This window comes from Heliangelus exortis, chromosome 2 (assembly GCF_036169615.1).
Source record: "Heliangelus exortis chromosome 2, bHelExo1.hap1, whole genome shotgun sequence".
NCBI classification, from domain to species: Eukaryota; Metazoa; Chordata; class Aves; order Apodiformes; family Trochilidae; genus Heliangelus; species Heliangelus exortis.
Genome location: NC_092423.1, coordinates 106,112,706 through 106,133,071, shown reverse-complemented (window position 1 = coordinate 106,133,071; position 20,366 = coordinate 106,112,706). Strand labels below are relative to the sequence as shown.

Sequence of the window (20,366 nt, the reverse complement as noted above, 5' to 3'; positions counted from 1 at the left end):
GTAATTTTTCCCTTTTTAAAAATCCTGGTGTTAAATTAGTTCAATTTTCTGTGCCTGTACTTCTGAATCAAATTGTGGTTTTGTGTCTTCCTTTTTGCAATGTAGTTTTAGTTCTAATGTTCGTGGTGTGGATGAAACGCCGTGATAAAGAGCGTCAGGCAAAGCAGCTCTTGATTGATCCAGAAGATGATGTGAGGGACAACATTCTGAAATACGATGAAGAAGGTGGTGGAGAAGAAGATCAGGTGAGGTTTTTATTACATTACTGGTTTTTATGTATATATTTGCACCTCACTCTTCATCTATTTTTATGCCACTGACACACATCTTGATAGGTAGCTAATTTTTGTATTAATTACTGAAGGCAATGATTAATGTTTTAGAAACCAGAAATCCAGCATTACTTTCTCATACTGCTTTTTGCAGTTCAGAAATACCAATCGCTTGCCTCTTGGCTGAGATGTAAACCCAATATCCTGGCTAACTACGGTCACAGTACTCTGACTATATTCCAGCTAAAGCAGTTGTATTTAAATGAAAATGAGTAATCCAGTTGCATTGCAGTCTGTAAACCTTCTTCACTCCTTGTCTAAGATCTGTTGTACAAAACAGCAGTGTGAAGTGCCTAATAGCACCTATTCCAAAAATGACCCCTTTTTTAGTGGTGGGTGAATGCCTTTCTAGATACTGGCTATTAACAGATTGGCCTCTACTGGGGTTTCAGCTTGGAAATATTTATGTTTCAAGTAGCTGTCAGGGCACATCTGTGTTTATTCAGATACCTTTTCAGGCAGGTGCCATATGCATTTACTCTCATGTCACCTCTGATTGAACCACTGCTGATATGTCAGAGGACTAGGGGTGATGTGTAGATGCTAAGAATAGCTTCTTTTTCCCTCTCTCCAAGTTAGTGAACTTGCAAGCATTTCCTTCCTTCAGAAGAGGTTTATTAAGTGCTTTATGAATGTGACAAACAGTAGATTTATGCACATTATTAGTAATAAAAGTAAGTGTAATAATTACAAAGAGAACAGTGCGTATAATAGAGCCTAAGAAATTTTCCAGTTAAAAGCCTTGAAAAATTAAGTGTAATTCTTCTACACATCCCCAGTCACAGTCATCCGGCACTTGAGTTATCTCAAAAGTGTCTCCCTTCACTGGTACAGACATTCATAGCTTACTTCTGCTCTTTTGTTTGTCTGAAATTTATGTTCCCCTTAGTAATTTCCATGCTTCCTACATTTCCCCAAGTACTGTTCCTACTTCCTGGCTTTTCTGAATAACTTTCTTTTAAGCAATTTGCAAAGGAAATTTCAGTTTATGCAGTTTCAGAAAATTACTTGGCTTACTAAATAAATTGAAGACAACCCTTTGAATCTGTGTATGTATGCCAGTTGTTTGTACAGAGATAGTTTGAGTATATGAAATGCATCCTGTTTGTTCATCTTACTGCACAAAAGAGTTACAAGCTTAAAAAACATAACGAAAACTCAGTCCTGTGAGAAGTAATTTTCCAGTTCACATATCCCCAGCACTTACTCACCCACAATTCTCAGGAGGATCTGCTCAGCAATTTCTTATGTGGTTTTGATTTTTAGTTGTTGTCCACACAGCCCTCAGGACATAGTAAGCTGGAGAATATACTGCTCATTGGGAAGTCATAGGTGATGCTAGAGTAAGGCTGGGAGAGATGGTGCTGCAGATCAGAGACTTGAGGCATTTTTGTAACAGCATACAATCAGAGTAAAATATTTAATAGTTTAGAAATGGTGCTGAAGTCTCTCTTCTTTCCATCTTGTGCTCTGCTTCTCTGTGTTTGTGACAGGTGTAGTCAAGAGTAGTGCAGCAGGAGGTAGCATAATGTGAGTGCTGTAGAGATTAGCAGGGTGTAAGCCATTTATAAATTCAGCCTTTCACCAGCAGTGAATGAACATAGTGCATGCATTGAAAGCACCTAGACTTAGAGAAGATTAAGGGCAAGTTTGTCTTAAGACAAGTTTTAAAGCCACAGTTGCAAATAGTTACCTTAGCTGCCATCCCCCATAGTACACTGGTACCTTTGTCCCTTCACTGATCTGTTGTACAGGAGACCATAATGTCTGAGGGTCTTAAAGATCTCTATGCATTCCAAATACAACAAACAGTGCAGGAAAAGAGAATAAAAGCTCATACAAAGTATAGCATGCTTTTAACACCACTTCTTTAGACCACTATGTAGGTATAAAGAAGGTTAGTTTCTCCTAGAGCTCCAAATTTAAGAATTTGTTTCTGCCTAGAATGGCTGAATAGAGAGCACAAACTTTTTATGTAGGTGTTTAATTTTCTCTCTGCAGTGGATGATGGAAACAGATTCTGTCCTGATTTTCAGGGAGATTCTTTTACTTTATTTTGGTTTGCCGTTACATAAAATCTAATTTCTTCCTGTGCTTAACTAGATGATAATAGTTCCAAGGTTAATTTGTTCTTGGTTCCCTCCTTGCCCCCCTTCTCCTCCTGTGCCCAGAGGAAAGAGGGAGGATTATATTTGGATGAGTTTTATTTGATTTTGCATGCATTTTATGTGAGATTTAAGAACTTGGAATGCTAAGCTTTTGAAGCATCCCAGCAAGTTCCCTATGAGTACTAATCTAGTTTTCTGCAAACTGTGGCTTAGCAAAGCATACTGTGCAACCAAAGCTGTGTATAGAACATTGTGGGCAAAAGCATAGGCCATAAAGATAATTGTGTTTTTGTAAAAATTAAAGCAAGCATTTAGGTTTCAAAGTTAGTGTTCAAAAAAAGCATGAGACTCATCAAAAAATCTGTTTTCAGAATGAGACCTCATAGGGTAAAACTGCCTCTGTGCTATTAAAATCAAGAAAAATTATTTCATGTCAACCTTGCATTGACAAGTTATCAGCAAATGACAAAGGAAAATGCACCACATTTATATTACCTTTTCATTGTGCACTGTCCTCAAAAGCATGAGGACTGACTAAACATGCAGCTCAGTGTAAGGCAGTGCACAAGGAAACTTGGGAACTCAGAACGATCCAACCCAGGATGCATCTCATGCAGCAAAATAGAAGGGAATGCTCAAAGCCTCATGTAAATCTCAGTGAAAACAGTATTTTAAAAGCTTCAGATGTTTTTGTAATCCATACTTTTAAAAATTACTTCCTTCTATTTATAGCAAGCAAATTACATGGGCCTTTTCTAAAATCAACTGCTTTTCTGGATAAATACTTGAAGATTTACCTTCTGTGGCCTTGAATTTTTGTTGTTTATTACAGATGTTTAGCTGACTTGAAGGTATGGCTGGTAGGGCTTGAATGTTAGTTATAGAATTTAGAATTCTTTACATTCTGAACCACTTTGTTTTGCTTCTGGAGTAGTTTGTTTATTTAAGAGGGTTTATTTATTTATTTGGAAGCTATGCAAGTTGGCATTCTTAGCCATCACAGCAGACCCAGAAACTCCGAAAGCATGCTCAGCATGTTCCTTTCAAACCCTTTGTACATCCTATCAGAATAATGTCTCTCACAACAAATTTGATGAGTTCCAAATTCCAGCTGGTTCCTCTGAGTCATAACAACTGTCAACAACAAGGTGGAATTCCTGCTTGATTTTATTTTATTTTTATTTTTATTTTTTTGCCTCCTGTGCTAGCATTTACAAGGAATTATGATGTAAAATCTGTCATAAAGAGCAGTTTATTCCACAGTGAAGGTCTCCTGTTAATCCCATCTGAAGACATCCTGGCCTGCTTTGTTCAGTCTGACAGACTGAATGCTTATAAAGAAATCTGAGGTTCTTGAATGATTCATAGTTTTTCTCTAGCCTGGCATGATGTACACAGAGCTGTGTGATCTCCACAGCAGTTGAGAAAAATGTTTTTAATTCCCTAAGCCAGAAAAGCTCTTGAGCTGTGGGTCGTAACTGTGAGCCTGCTCTCCACTGAAGAACACTGTCAGTATTGGAAATGTTCTAGACTTCTTTAACCTTTTTTTTCAGTGTTTGTTTCTTGGAGATGTGGGCTGAAAAAATGGCTCTGAAAGCTGTACAGATGCTGGGGACGAAGAAGGATAGGGGGCAGAGGTATTCCTGATAGGAAGTCTATGATTCCTCTCAGGATTTAAGTCAGGTTGGCCACCTGACTTACAGGAGCTGGGCTGTGAGATGCTTTGAATTAGCATCATTCCACAAAAGTCAGTGAGACTGGTTTGGGAAAGAGGATCTTTTGGAATTTCTTGTTCTGTTTGTTGTGGGTTTATTTTCATTCCATCCGAAATGGGCAACACTGCAGTTTTCAATATTCTGAAATAGATGTGCCTAGTTCAGGTACAAATTACAAAGCTTGGAATGACTGCCTTGTTTATTAATGGACCACATGATCTGGAGGTTGTAGTTGTTTAGCAAATGGGAGGTGTGAGACACAAATGCAAAATATTTGCCTCTGCCATAATGTGCTCTCAACTTGTAACAGTACTGTCAGTTCTAAATACCAAAACCTCATGTTGGCTGAGTGTTAAAGCACTTAGCACATGTCTGCAGCATAGTTCACATACATAGCAGATCACAACCCATAAGCATCACTAATTCATTTTTATCACAAAGCTCAGCCCATTCATGCACTTTATATTGAGGCAGTGGTGTTTGTCTGGGATATGTGTAGCATATGTCATTTTTTCCATTTAATTGCTTTTGTATACATGGCGTTGCACGAGATGAGCCCCCCATCTCCTTTGAGCTTATTTCTGGAATGTTTTCTGAATTTTAGTAGTATTTTCTGATGCAGATGGTCTTTCTGAAGCAAGCTGCCCAAGCCAGGTTGGTGTTATATTTTGAAAGTATTTCAGATCAAGTAGTTTGATTCTGTATTTTAGTCTTGCTCACAGATCTCTTCAGCACATGAGTTTCTGTGTCCTTAAGGATTCACTATATTCTTTCGTACATCATCTTTGCTTACAATTGTATTTAGACATTATTCAGTAGACTGCTTTTCATCATGTTTTATTATATGCTTATATAGAGAAAAATAGTAGCATTTATTTTAAAGGTGATAATAGTATTAAAAATAAAAACATAACGGTTTGGTTTTCTGTGTGCAGAATTTCAGTTCTAAGCAGAAATTGCTTCTTTCTATAAAGGGTAGCTTTGTTCCAGATTTTGTGTTTCAATGATTAAAATTAATTGAGTGATCCTTTGGATTGTTTGCTTCTTTTTTCTTACTGTCATGACTTCCTGAATGTGTCTACATCTTAAACTTGCATTAGTCTTTTGTGCTGGATTTTGCCATAGACTTCTTGTAAACATAACAGTTACTCAATTAACTTTATAAATCCCTTTAATGATACTGGATTTTCACCACCCTGAATGCTATTCAGATCATTTACTCTCACTTTCTAACCTTTATTTTGCATTATATTAACATTGGAACATACTTTAGGTTTGGAAATTTTAATGATAATGAATGAAATATCTGTTGCCAAGATACCTGTAGGAATATACAATATTATAATTCAAAGGTAGTTATTTTGGGGATTGTTTTTGCTTACTAAGACACTAACTTCAGTTTTTTGAATGAGTGATTCAAGCAGTGCTCCTGTGGAAGAATTACTGTTGTTCTTTGGTAAATCTTTTATTTTATCATAGCAAAAGTAACGTTCCCATAATTCCATTACAAAATTGTTCTGTGTTTTATTTTATCCTATCTAGAACCTTCACTGGTTACTGTGTGTTATCTGCAGCTGAAGTTCCACTTTCACCCTTTTTATTGTAGAAAAAGCATGAGCTAGCTTCTTGGTATCTTAAAAATTAAGTTGTAATAATCCAGATGAATCTATAATAAAAACAAATGGGAAAGCAGTATGGCAGAAAGTAATAAAAAAGTGAGTGACAAATAAAAAGCAGCTGTTGGCACAGGCACTTTAACTAGCCTCCCACCTGCACTCTGCATCCAGTCAGTCCTCTGTGCCTTGCTTCTTTTGGAGCCATGTCATTTCAGCAGATGTAAGATTTAGGATGAGTTGGAGCGTTTTTGCAGAATTTTATGTGCATGTTTCTCATAGTTTTTAGGGTGCTGTTTGAGGGTAGAATAGTAATAGCAGGAATGCTTTTCCTTTATTTTTAAAAGACCTTGGCAGATGGGTGTGCTCAACTGTGTAAAATACTTCTTCCTTTGCTTCCCCATCCCATTTCTTTATTGGAGTAGACAGTAATTGTCTTTGGAACATAAAGGCCAAGCAGAACATGTGTTTTTTCCATGGGTACCTCAAGTTGTAGTTTGCTGTGTTCTCTTAAGCCAGCAATAAAACTGGGTTTACACTAAGGCACCATCCTGTAAAAGGGGTGGGTGAAATGCAGACTTCTGGCAGTTCTGTTTTTCATGTGCTTTGACCACTGCAGCTGATGTTGTTCAGTGCAAATTAATTGATCTGGTGACAATTAAATAGATTATTTCTTGCATGAGGATAAAGCTATACTTTAATATTTCTTAGCAAAGGCTGCATCCTTTGAAAATGAGAAACAGGTGTAGTGTTTTTGTTATATTAGTCTTATGTCCAGGCCTGTATCCCTTGAAAAGCCAAAGCCTAATTTCTATACAAGGTAAAAAAAGAACTCATCCTCAAAAGTATGTAACACAGTCTAATGAATGGCTAGGAAATACAGGAAGAACTCTAAGATAACAGAGAAGCCAGATTCATAAATCATTAATGAGTATGTCAGTCAGGTTGCATGCACTGGGATGTATCCCTGTTGGAGAAAACTTCTTAGTAGTGGAAAGCTCAGTTTAGATGTAATGTATTCCAATATTTTCTAGAGTTTTCCTATCTGGAAAAAAAGTCAGCAGTTTATAGTTTTAGTAAGTAGTGGTTTGATTCTGCTCTGTGCAGTTCTCCTTTGTGATGTTCCAGGATGCATTCATATAAAGCAGGTCCCACTACTGTAAAAATTTTTACTTTTTTAAGTTCTTGCCAAGAATTTAAGTATGTCTTCTAAAATGCAAACGCAACCAGAACAGCTAATCCAGGAGAAAAAAGCTGACTACATAAAGCTAGAAGCTTCTGAGAAACTCTTATTTTCTGGTCTGTCCCCTCAGTCCATTTCAGGGATTGTAGAACCTGGTAGCTGTCAGTCAGAAATCAAGGTACGTTTTAAAAAATATCTCCTACTGCCATAAGTTATGGTGACTGATGTATGAGGGATTATTGCTTAAATGCTGTTAAATTAATACATGCCTTATACAAGAGAAAGCTGCTCAACAAAAGAGATTTTGAAAGCTGCATTATCTTCTTTCTTTGTAAATCAGTGATTACAGGAGAATATAAAATGTCCTTTTCTTCTGTTATGGGCATTTTTTCTATTCACATTGTGATACTTGGACTGTACTTCCAATTACTGTGTAGTTGTTCTTAAGGAAGTGCTTTTTGGGGTTTTGGATCTCTCTGCCTACACATCTGGTAAAGGGGTTAATTTGTGGTGCTTAGCTCTCTTCTTTTTTTAGCACTGTCTCACTGAGATCTCATGTTTCAGGAATGTGAGACAGGAGCTAGTAATCGTGTCTTTGCTTAAAGCTGTCTAGAATTAAGTGAGTAGCTAATAAGGTCAATGTTTGTAATCAGCTTGGAGGGGAGGGTGCTAGTGGGGTTTTGCAAGGTTTTTTTGAAATGTGTTTAACTTCACAACATGTAACTTCTGGTTAAATGCCCTTGTAGTCCATTGTGACTTTATTTCCTTTCTTAAACCAACAGTAAATAAAAACCAGAAGTTTTTGTGCTTCAATACAGATGTCAGTGCTTTTTCAGCAAGAGGAAATCATGGTGCCAGAGATGCTTACCAGAGAGGCATAAGTGCTGGTACATAAGGAGAGATACTGTGATAAAGCATTAAGGCTGTCATTTTTTAACCATCTTAAAGGTTCTGTATTGTCTCCTCTGGTGATACCAGATCCCTTTGTAAACAAAGGAAAATGCAAGGGATCATACAGCTTGCTTCCCTTAGTTCCCCTCCATAGAATGGGAAGTTTCTCTTTCCCTGTTGACCTTGGATCTGAACAAGACCAGTTTAAATTTCAGGCCTGAGTTTTTGCTAGATGAAAGATGGGAACAAATTAATGTTTTAGCCACCTTCCAATAGATGAAAATTCATGCTATATTCTCCCTGCTGTCTACAATCTGAGCTTGTCCAGACATTAGAGGAGAAAAACTCATACTGATTTGGTGAAATACAAACTGAAAGGAGGGAAAGAGGTATTTGTTCTAAAATTGCTAGTGTTCAGGAAAAATAGCATAAGTAAATAAATACGTCTCACTAAAATTGACAGCCATATGAATTAGATGCTCACAACCTTTGCTCAAGTACATTTCCAGTGGATGGTTCAGTCTTTTTCCTCACTAGTCCGTTAGCCGACTGTAATTGTGAACAGGTTAAATGGAAGAATGCTGGAGCAAAGATAAAATTTTGTTGACTTGTGCTTCTGAAATTAAGAGTAGAAACGATGACCCATAATGTTGCTTCGAGCTGGCTGCCCCAACCTACCCCAGCATGTCTTGTTCTCTCTCTGATGTGCTGAAGTTTTCCATTAATCATCTTAACAACCTCTACTTGAGACCTAAAGCCTGTTCAGGAGCTTTAGGTAATACCTGAAAACTTTTCCAATTTTTTCTAGCTGCGAATGCAGCATTGAGTGAAAAGATGGAATTTCTTAAACACTTTACACCCTGGCTCTTTAAAAAAATTTTCCTCCTTTTACTTTGTAATAATTGGGTAGAGTTGACTTGAGACAGAGTGTTGAAACAGCTGGAATCTTTGCATGATGGTGCGTTCGTACGGCAGTAAGTCAGTTTGAAGAGATGAGGTGGTGGCTGACTTGCCATACCTGACTGATATACAGTTAGCATAGATCTTAATGACAGGAGAGATTTGAGTGTCTGTGGTAATAAGCACAATGGATCTTCTCTTCTGTCCATACACTAACAGAACTGCAAAATAAATTTCCTCTAGAAGGCTGGGTGGCAGTGCCGTAAATTAGCAAAGAAAACCGAAGTAGGGAGTCCACATAATGACACGTTCTGCACTGCTGTTGTCTTGCAGATGGCAATCCTTGCTGCCTTTTTAGCTGTAGACTCTGGAGACTATGCATATACACAAGAGGATGGCTTTAGATGTACAGATAGTAAACTGACTGATGCATTGTATTTCTGTGTGACCCCTAGTCAGAAAGAATTGTATGCATATGCGAGTGGGTGGGAAAGACGTGTTATCTTTATAATACTGAAATGACCAGAGAGGGTTTTTAATATATTACTATTTAATCACACTTACTTGAATTCCTCCACAATGAAATGCTCAGTAGAAAAAATTAACATTTTTCATTTCACCTTGTTGGTGTTTTCCACCTTTATATTTTGGGTAGGTATGAAAAGCACTCTTGTGTTACATATTTTTGACTTCTAAAAAAGTACACTCTTCTCTGTTTAATAGGATTTTCTGATAGTATGTCTCTATACTATTTTGATTTATTTTATGTAATAAAAAGGAAAAGGATAAAAAGTTCTGTTCTGTTTACTTTTCATCAGTTCATACAGCTTCGTGGAGATCACTTATTATTCTGTTTGGTACATGAAGTACCGAAGGGTAGAAGTTACAGCTTTGCCCTAAGGAACTTGTAATCTAATTAAAGCATATGAAACTGCATTCTCAGATCTCAGTGGAGCTGTTCCACCTTTTTTGACTGTATATTTGTGTGCAGTCAGTGTGCTACCCGAGTAGCAAATTAGATGGCATAGTGGATTTGATAGTCAGTTACAGTTCTTCCAGAAAACTACCTTTACTGCTGCCAGTAGTTGACAAAATCTGGTTTTGGGATCACAGCAGGTAATACTCTCAAAAAGAACCCACATCCCATGAGGTGACAGCAGAAGTAAATGCTTGCATTCTTTTATTTAGGAGACAGTTAGGAACCAACTGAAATGCAATTGTCTGCACCGACAGCTTCCAACAAATTGTGATTATAACTCAAAGTTTTTGCAAGAACAACACTGTTGAAAGATAGAGACTGATGATAAAGGAGCTACTTTAGGATACTCCTCAACTGCTTGTATTATGTGTGGTGCAGGGTACCTGGCATACAGTAGAGCTGACTTGAGCCCCAGTCTGCTGGTACTTTGTGAATGGATTTAGTTTAAACCTTTAAGCCTTGTTCTTTGTTTTCCATTTTTACCAGTGCCTTGTGTGAAGGCATTCCAGAGCATGACTTACCTTCTAGACACGACAGCAGTGAGGTGAATGACAATGCTGCAATGCATCACACTGTGCAAATGGTATTCAGGCATATCTATCTTAAATGCATAAACAGTCATCTAATTAAAATTTTTATATATATACATACTGCCTATTGGAATTCATAGCACTATCCCAGCTTCATCACTCAGCCAGAGTTTGAAACTGCAGCATCAAGTACTTAATGAACAGATCCACAAATAATCTCTAGAAAGTGCTTAGAATTAAGGCCAAATCTTAGGAGATTTTTAGTTCTTATGGTTTTTTTCCCCCTTTTGCTTTCATATTATGGAAGCCACATGAAATCAGCAAGGAGTCGTAAATTCATTCTTTGAAGGTATTACAAAACACTGCAGAGCAGTGCACTTGACTCTTTCTCAGAATAAGAATGTCTGCCATTTATTTGCTTAGAAAAATAGGAGTTGGATTTGGCATCTTTGCTCTGAGCAGTAAATCATCATTACTAGGCAAAGCGTTTAGTCTCTTAATAGTAATACTCAAATCCTTGCTTTTTAATGGAAAACTTACAAGAAGCTCTATAAATCTTGTGGAATAGAATCAAAACAGGAGATTCAAGGAGTATAAATCAAATAACATCCTGTTGGTATGCAAATAACAGTGTTATTGACTTGTTCTCAGTAAGCATTGCAATCCTGAAAATAGGACTTAGGGTGAAACAATGCTTTGCATTTTCTCTTTTTTCCTCCTCGTGTTTTCCCCTGACAGATATTGTTTGGAATTCTCCTAATGTGCTGTCTTTGGTTTGTATTTTTCAGGACTATGACTTGAGCCAGCTCCAGCAGCCTGACACTGTGGAACCAGATGCCATCAAACCTGTTGGAATCAGACGTCTTGATGAAAGGCCAATCCATGCAGAACCTCAGTATCCAGTCAGATCAGCTGCTCCTCATCCTGGGGACATAGGGGACTTCATTAATGAGGTAAAGGAAAGAAAATGTTTCCTCCTAAGATCTGATAAGGTTTTTCATTTTGTTAATTGTACTCTGCATGACTAGCTGTTATGTTTGAACATAATAACTTTCTAAAACTTAGACAATTAAAATTGTCTTGCTAAATAGAAGTAAATCTGTTCTTTTAAAGTGCAGACAAATTTAATTAATTCATTCAAACAGAAAGAGAAAATATATCACTTAACTCCTGTATGTTTGTATTAATTACATTCATAATACCTTATCAGCTGCAACCACAGTATCTTCAAGCAGGATTAGTATGTGGGTTCCAAGTAATAAATAGACTAACAAAATTTTAGTTTAGCCTAAATACATTTATTAATTTGCAGTAATGTAATAATGGAAGAAGTTCATTTTCCTCATACATTACCCTTTGAATCTAGATAATAGTGGAAATTCATTACCTTCAATAAGACCAGAAAAATTCCATCAAATACGATTAGTGAGCAGGGCAGCTAAATTAAATGTTATGTAAGTGCTGTTAATACTTGTCATAGAGCTTTAAAAGTCTTTGCATGATCTTTGATTCTTCAATCTAATAAAGATAAATGTAAGTAAGATTCAGACTATACCAGATTACTCTGAGTTCTGGAAGAAATGCTTCAACAAGTATTTGTTCTGTTATTTCTGTCACTGGTCAGTCTTTAATCATTGGTTTTGTGGAATTAAGATAGAATGTGTTTCTTCTGCTTGGTGTTTATAGGAAAATAAATACTAACCCAAAATTTTCCACTTAAAAATAAGCTATATTCTGTAGATGAATAGCAGTAATTAATAATTTTCTTTAGTTACCTTACCTCTTCCTTGGCAATTAAAGCTAGACAAGTATTGCAGAACTGCTTTTGCAAATGTTTTTATTCTTGTTTGCTTTAAAGGAAAGTGAGGCTGACATACTGAAGTCTTCCGTGTTAGCAAGGTGCAATAAATTGTTTACCCCTTTTAAGGTGTACACCAATACAGTTGTAAGAAAACCTCCAGGGAGATTGCTAGCAGGAAACATACAAAAATTCTAATAAGATCTTGTATTTTAAGAGACTCCAGTCCAGGTTTGGGGAAGTGCCGTATTGAAAATAGATGTCTCAACAAAGAGGATCTTTATTGCCTTGCACTTCTAAAAATTAAAATTTTAATTGGCTTCTGGAGAATTGTGGAGCCATAGGACAATAAAAGGCCTGCATTGTTGACCAAGGCAGCATACACACAAGAAATTCCTTGTGCTTCCTCATCTTCTTCCAGACAATCAGAATTTCCTGTTCTCAGACGACTGTGACTAGATACTACCCACCTGGCAGGTGGTTGGGAAGAAACCATGATCCTCAATAACCTGATTTTTCGTGTCTTTTCTGTGAAGCTCTGGTACAGAGCTAAAGCAAGGAATAAGTGTGATTCTCTTGGAAAGCCAGAAAGGGGACAGAGTTTTCAGACTCCTACAATTTTTAAATGACTTAGCAAGCTGTTTTTGCAATACTGTTTTTCAGTAGGCTATGACTCATGAAGATTATAGCATCAATGTGTACACATGGAGCTGTAGAAACAGTACATACTGTCTTGATTTAACCCAATATATTTATATTGCAGTACAGACAAGCATGGAGTAATTTTTTTACTGCCACCTACTGTATTAGATCACTACTCCCTTAATGCTTCCTCTTGCCATCCACCAAAGAAAGCTTCTCCCAGTTATTCTCACAATGTAAATATCAATAATGTTATGGACTCTGAAATAAAATAAACCCTGGAAATACACACAAAATTAAAAAAATCGTGACAATTTCCTTGTCTGAAAGTTAGCTCAGAATTATGTCCTCCATTTGAAAGGAACTATATGAGGTGTTTTCTTTGATTCAAGCATTATATATTTAGCTTCTTTTTTTCGTAAGTTGTTTCTTTCTTAGTACTTCAGAGGAATGTATCATTTTATTATGGGACATTCCACCTAACCCTTTCTAGAAGGCAGTAGCAATGCAAAAGTTGTCCATGCTCTTGTCTCTTTCACCAGAAGTCTGAGCAAAATGGAGATTTTATTTCTCTAAAACAGTTCAATCTCAAAAAATTCCATGGCAAGTGTGTTTCTAAAAATTCTATTGAGGGGGAAAAGAAATCATACTTTCACAGTTTTACTTGGAGAAAATGGAAGAATTATCTTGGGTTAAACCAGATATTTCTTAGGGTAGCTCATACAGAAGCTATGCTGAATTGTATAAATAACATAGCAAGTTAAAAAAGGCCAAAGTTCCTGTCTGTTTTCATCCACCTTCCAGATCACTAGGCAAAGAGCTTTCTTCCACTGTAACTGAAGTCACAGAATGACCTTTCCCTTGGGCAGCTCTGACCCAAACTACCTGCAAAGCTATCCCAGTCACTGACTGAATAGCCTTTAAGTTGTCAGTACCTCAGTAACAACATTAATCCATTGGTTTGAAAAGATGCCACACTTTTGGCCCTCAGTCTGGAGAGAGTCTTTGCCCTATTCCCAGAGATCAGTGCAAACCTTTGGGATGCTGGCCCATGTGCTGGAATTAATTTAGTCTGATGAATGCTCACCAACACCTCAAACAGACTGTTAGTATTTTTCTGATTGGCCTCAGAATTACTCCAACTTGTGATAAAAAAAAACAGTAGGTCATTGATTTCAGATACTGAACAGTCCAGCTGCCATCTCTGAGCAAGCACATAGTGGTTTTTTAATTCTTACTTCTATTACAGATCTGTAGAAACAAAAAGTCACAAAGACCTGCAGGGTCATTGTGATTCTTTCCTTTTTGTACTAATCTGTTTCTCGTGGTGTATTTTTTCTACCTATCATTAGTTGTATTAAATCTACCTAACTCATGAGACATACATAGGTATGATTATAATATTCTAATGACTTCTCAATTGAAAAATTAGTATGATAATAACTTTCAAATATTTTTATAACACTTATAAAATTAAGATAATATATACCAAGCTATGAACTTTCTAAAATAAGAAGGTTCCAGAGGTGCCTCATAATCAAAATACGTTTTGCAGGCATAAGCTAAATGACCTCGGGGACTTTGCTTGTTTTGTCTGTTTCAATGGAGAGATGAATCTCTAATTTAAGGAGGGAAAGGAAAAACCTCCTTTTCTTCCAGGCCAGTGTACAAACAAGTCAGTAAAATAAGTCATGTGTTATTAAGAATCCTCTATAGACCTTGTTTTCCATTTTGAGCCTTTTGAAACATAACCTGCAGAGTGTGGAGCATAATTAGCACTTAGAATCCTCAGAATTTTGAGGACAGTATAAATTAGGCCTGTTTGGAGTAGCTTTGTTAATCCTGTTTTCAGGAACCACATATGCTTCCCTAGAAATCTTAAATTATATTGTGGTGGAGAGTTTGTGGCTAAGAATATATTTCTAATCAATAAAAGACATAGCCTGAGGTAAATTAAATTTAAATTACAAAGTAAAGGTCTCATCCTATGAGGACATGGAGAGGACCCTCAGTTTGTTCTTAGTAAATGGTTATTGATATGGTGCACCTCCAAGCAGAACACGGTCCCTCGCTATTTTCTTCTTCTCTTGGCAAGTTTAAAAAAAAAAAAAAAAGTTCCAAATTTAACCAGTTTTTTGTATTTCCCTGCAGGGCTTTGTTCTTCCTTTCCTTCTCATCAAAAGCCTACTGAATCTGATTAGGTAGTAGGATTAATGAAAATGAAAGCATAAAATTTTCTAATGCTTCATGTTAGTTCAAGATTTTGAGGGTTTTGCTTTCCCTTGGTTTGAGACCAATTGAGAATGCTGTACATACTAAAGAAAGTATAGCTTAGGGTTACTGGTGTCCCTCAGTCAAGGCACTACAGTTTCTCCTTCTCTGCCCTTCTCCTTCTTAGTGAAAGTTGCCATTACTTATATAAAAGAGAAAAAAGTGAGATTGCTGTTCAGTCTGTCCTTGGTCTTGCTGTGACTTTGTATTGCCGTGGCTCTTCTGTGTCTGCTTGTTGTGCACTGGTGGTGTAGCAAATGCAAGGAAATGGGATGTAGTTCACTGTCTCCCAACAGGATCACCTCATCCCAAGGATGTGCCTCAGCAATTCTGTTGTTGAACAACCTTATCTTTCTAGTCTAGTAAAAACTTGAGATTTTCAGATCAGGAAACTGTAAACCAAGTAAATATAACAGCTTTCCTGCTCTGAGATTCCTGAACATATCTGGGAAAAACTGAGATCTCTCTTCAGAAATGATTGACAATACCACAGCAGCAAAATCAGTAGGAGCAGTTCTTGGCATTTTTTGCCTTCTCAGTTATATCAATACAGCATTGTGTGAAACCACCAACTAGAAGGGATGGCATGATAAGTAAAAAAGGTGACAGTACTGAAACAAAAGGGAGTTTCACAAGCAAATTTCACTGACAGAGCTGACATCCAGTAACTCCAGCTTGAGATGTACTGTAGAACCCAGCAGCATGGTGGAGCAGTGCCCTGGGTAGGTTCAGAGAATATACTTAGCAGAGGTAAAGCGAAAAAATTGTAGTCCTTCTTTGCTATTTTATTACAAAGCTTGCCACACAAATATAGCAGAAAACATGTTTGTTGCTTGAAGAGTTAAAGACTTAAATTCAGTCATTATACTGTAAATCTGAGGAATGTTTAAGTGGAAGATAGGTGCAAATGTCAGTGTAACCTGGGATGTACAGTTGAATCAATATCTCCATAACATGGCCCATAGCTACATTTTCTGAATGAAATGGATTACACAGTAAGAACAACCTTGACACCAGTGAAATTGATAGTGAAATGCTATCTTGTAAGTCAGTAGCTCAAAATCAGTTTTCTTTTTAAATACTATCATGATACCAGCAGCAAACTGCAAAAAGAAATTCAACTTATCCATTGGAAAAACAGGTTGCCTGCCACCTTGACTTGGATGGCTGGTAAGTATCGGTATTTCTGCAGTGATGTAGGCAAATGTTTTGTTCACTGATTTTTATTAAATTAGTATCCCATGGTTGGCTGACTTGCTACTAGGGCTGCAGGGAAATAGTATTTCTTCTCCAAGCTAGCTTTCTAAATTACTTTTTACATACTGATACCTGGGATACATACCTCAGCACTCCTTAAGCTCAAATGGTATTTATCCTCCTTCTCGGTCACCTGTGTTCAGAAAACATGGGTGTCTGTCATCCCAGCCAGTCTTAAGGGAAGTGACTGCCTAAGAAATTAAGTTACATTTCTGCTTCAGCAGCAGAAGTTGAAAGTAAGCTTTAGAACTGTTTCCATCTCTGAAGCTGGATAAGAGAAGCTCCAACACTTGTCTTTTTAGAATCTCAAATCTTTTGTCCTTATTATGGGCATCAGGATGAAAAGTTCCAAAGAGAAGATAACAAGCATCGCCAATTATTCTTATCAGATAATTCAAAATCACCCTTCTAATGCAGGCTATTAATAGTCTCCCTAATGTTGTTGTACTGCATGAAAGGATCTTTTCAAGTCCAAAATGTGTTCTTGGTTAGAGGTCATTAGTTTGATAAATAGGTTGGGCCACTACTGATTTATGTAATTATTTTAGGTACATTTCTCACACCTCTGAATTATTTTGGATAGGCAGTAAAGACCCAGTAATCTTTTTTACCTTACCAGTGCTATATGCTTTAATTAATGGGTTTCACTATATACTTAATTGTAGAATAAGAATCAACAGCCATTTCCATTGTGTCACACTTAGACTAAACACAGTTGGGACTAAAACATATTCTCTAAAAACAGAACATGTTAAATAATTTGCAGGGCAAACTCAATCCTTCTAGTAGTTGGGAGTATAATAAAGCATTCCTTAAATAAACAAACTTTTAAATTAAAATTAAAAGCAGCAGAAATAGCACTTTCTGTGAGCAGTTTAAAATCTTATCTGGGCTGTATAGAATTCTGGAAGAAATATTATTCCTTGTCAGTAGCTGCCAAAGTAGAGATCACAGATCACAGAATTGTTTTGGTTGGAAAAGACCTTGAAGATCATAAAGTAAATCCTGCTGAAGTGGAAGATCCTTAAAAAACCATTGCTAATCCCATGGAAGGAACTCTGAGGTTGAAAAATCCAAAACATTAGGGCTTTTTAACTTCAGTCTTCATCCTTGTATATTCAGCTTGTAAATCTTCCCAGGTTAAGCACAGAGCCGTCATCTCAAGATTCTAAAATTAAATCGACTGTTTAGGTTTGGACCCGAGTAAGACAACAGGGAGGGAAGAGACTGTTCTCTAGAAGAATTATGGTTCTTTCCCTACCTTCCTCTTGTTCAAATTGTGTTGGTTTTAGTTATGGTTATTCAGCTCTGGAGAGCAAAATTTTAAAATTATTGAAGTTTGTGTGTTGATAACCTGTATGCTTTGAAAGGAGAAAACAAAAATTGTTATAATCTTGTATTTAGCTTTGGTGTCATTGTGTGTGTTTTCTGAAGAGCAGGCAGAATCTTCATGGGTGGTGATGGCAAAGTACATCAGGTTTGAAACAGAGTATTGTGTCTTTTCTCAAAGCATCCTACAGAGGTACCCGAATCCTGCAGGAATAACTAAATATGGCTTTTGACACATGCAGATGGACTGCAGCCTCACAGTATCAGTGGATGTGTTACTGACCATGTGAGATAGCTGTTGAAGTGAATCTTTGCATGCATGCCTATTTCTCCTTCCCCACCTGTTTGTTGAACCAGGCCTGTATTGTTCATGCTGCAGGTTGTGGGCTTTGTACATCTGAAACTGTGTATTTGTTACACAGTTACACAGTCTTAGTGCTTGGATCTTAAGATTTTGTCAGAGCTTTATTTGCAGCTACATCCGTGATGTGCAGTGCAGTAATGCTGGAAGTGCTGCTGCAGTAATGCTGGAAGTCTGACCATTCTAAAAGGAATTGAAATGAGTTCTTGCTGGAGCTACAAAAAAGTGAATCCTGTTTTAAATTGGATTACGGAAGAGCAAGAACTTAGTTTTCTCAAGTGGAGATTGATCAGTAACTGTGCTGAGATATTCCAGTTATGTTTTGTGCCTCCCTCAGACACAGAGCTTTATCTTTTTTTTTCTCCCTCTCTTTCTTGCAGGGACTTAAAGCAGCTGACAACGACCCTACAGCCCCGCCATATGACTCCCTCTTAGTCTTTGACTACGAAGGAAGTGGCTCCACTGCTGGATCCTTGAGCTCCCTTAACTCCTCAAGTAGTGGTGGTGAGCAAGACTATGACTACCTAAATGATTGGGGCCCACGTTTCAAGAAACTTGCTGATATGTACGGTGGAGGTGATGACTGAACTTCGAAGTGAACTTTGTTTTTGGACAAGTACAAACGTTTCAACTGATATTCCCCAAAAGCATACAGAAGCTAGGCTTTAACTTTGTAGTCTACTAGCACAAGTGCTTGCTGAAGGCTTTGGCTTAGGCTGCAAACCAATTTGGGCTCCGTGGAATATCAGTGATCCAATGCTGTTTGGAAAAAAATATTGAGCTCAGTTACACTTGAATTTTACAGTACAGAAGCACTGGGATTTTATGTGCCTTTTTGTACCTTTTTCAGATCGGAATTAGTTTTATGTTTAAGGCTTTAATGGTACTGATTTCTGAAATGATGCATTAAAGAGACAAAATATGTTGGGGTGGGGAGGAGTAAGGTGAAACACAATATGCTTCAACATGCTTTTGTTACATCGCATTGCTTTTATTAAAATAAGGAGATTAAAAATAAACAAAAAAACCCTCATGGAACAATTTTATTATCTGGGAGAGAACACCATGAGATGGAACAGTGTACATTACTTCTAGTTTTAGATGTTAGGGGATTTTTTTCACTAAAATTCTAAAACTTATGCAGCTGGTTGCAAATAAAGGGAGTTTTCATATCACCAGTTTGTAGCAGAATTGTTTTTTTTTTTCTTATGCTAGAATGTTAGACACATTTTGGTCTTAATCCATGTACACTTTTCTTTTTTTTTTTTTAATTTCTAGTATTTTTTCCCACTTCACTGTAAAAAATGGTATGTGTACATAATGTTTTATTGGCATAGTCTGTGGAGAAGTGCAGAAACTTCAGAACACGTGTATGTATTATTTGGACTATGGATTCAGGTTTTTGCATGTTTATATCTTTCGTTATGGATAAAGTATTTACAAAACAGGTTGCAAACAAGTGACATTGATTCAATTGTTGAACTGTAGTTAGAGTACTCAATATTTTTTTTTATTTTTATTTTTATTATTTTTTTGTTTGTTTGGGGAGGGAGAAAAGTTCTTAGCACAAAAGTTTTACATAATTTGTACCAAAAAAAAGCAGGGGGGGAGGGGACTTGGCCTGATACTGGTGGCACGAGTAAATATACATTATGTCTTGGGGGTGGGGAGGGAAGGGGGAAGGAACTTTGAAACTAGAGAGACTTCTGAGAACAGCTTTGCCTCTGTATTGTGTACCAGAATATGAATGAAACACCTCTGACCCCAACGTTCTGAATAAAATGCTAATTTTGGATCTGGTGCTTTGTTTGGCATTTTTTGCTCCTACCTGGGCAGCCCTGACTATAGTAAATAAAAGAAGACAAAGTTCATTTGAGTTCTGTGAGAGGTTGTGTGCACTTTCCTAGCACTTGATACTGCTGGACTGAAAACAAGCTGCATGTAGAATTTGGCACAAATTTGGAAGGCAAATTCCCAGGTGAAAGGAAAGTGATCTGTGCCATTACTGGGAGTTCAGAATTTCCAGTTCTACATGCTAGCTCTTTGGTTTAATGTACATTATCTAAATAACAGAGCTTGCATCATTTTTGGCTCCTTTCTAGACTGACAGTTTAATGATTGTGTGATGATGCTATAGGTTGCATAAATAAAATAAATTGCAGCTCCTGGCAGTCAACTGCCACATGAAGCCCCTGGTGACTTCAGTGCACATCACAAGGAGGTGCTCGTGGTCATGGAGTTTTATCAAAAAGTCCCATTAGGAGACAAGTCATTACCAAACATGTTTCTAACTTGTTAGTGATTTATTTGCAAACATAGTTAGTACAGCAGTTCTGATGCCTTTCACATGCAACAATCTGCTCAGGTTTAATGTCTACATTTTACACTCATTAAAGACCTAATTCTGAACAGTGTGAAGGTCAGACTCAGCAGAACCACCACATCTCCAGAGTTTGT

At 37.1% G+C, this 20,366-nt stretch overlaps 1 protein-coding gene across 1 annotated transcript in view; it reads left to right on the top strand.

The window, feature by feature from the left end:
- CDH2 (cadherin 2) overlaps positions 1-19,084 on the top strand; it is a 114,354-nt gene extending 95,270 nt beyond the window's left edge. The window contains exons 14-16 of the mRNA XM_071737403.1: positions 106-245; positions 11,040-11,204; positions 18,290-19,084. Of these exons, the coding sequence (XP_071593504.1) occupies positions 106-245; positions 11,040-11,204; positions 18,290-18,496 (512 nt within the window). The 3' untranslated portion in view covers positions 18,497-19,084. The remainder of the gene's footprint in view (positions 1-105; positions 246-11,039; positions 11,205-18,289) is intronic.
- The last annotated feature ends 1,282 nt before the right edge of the window (positions 19,085-20,366 follow it).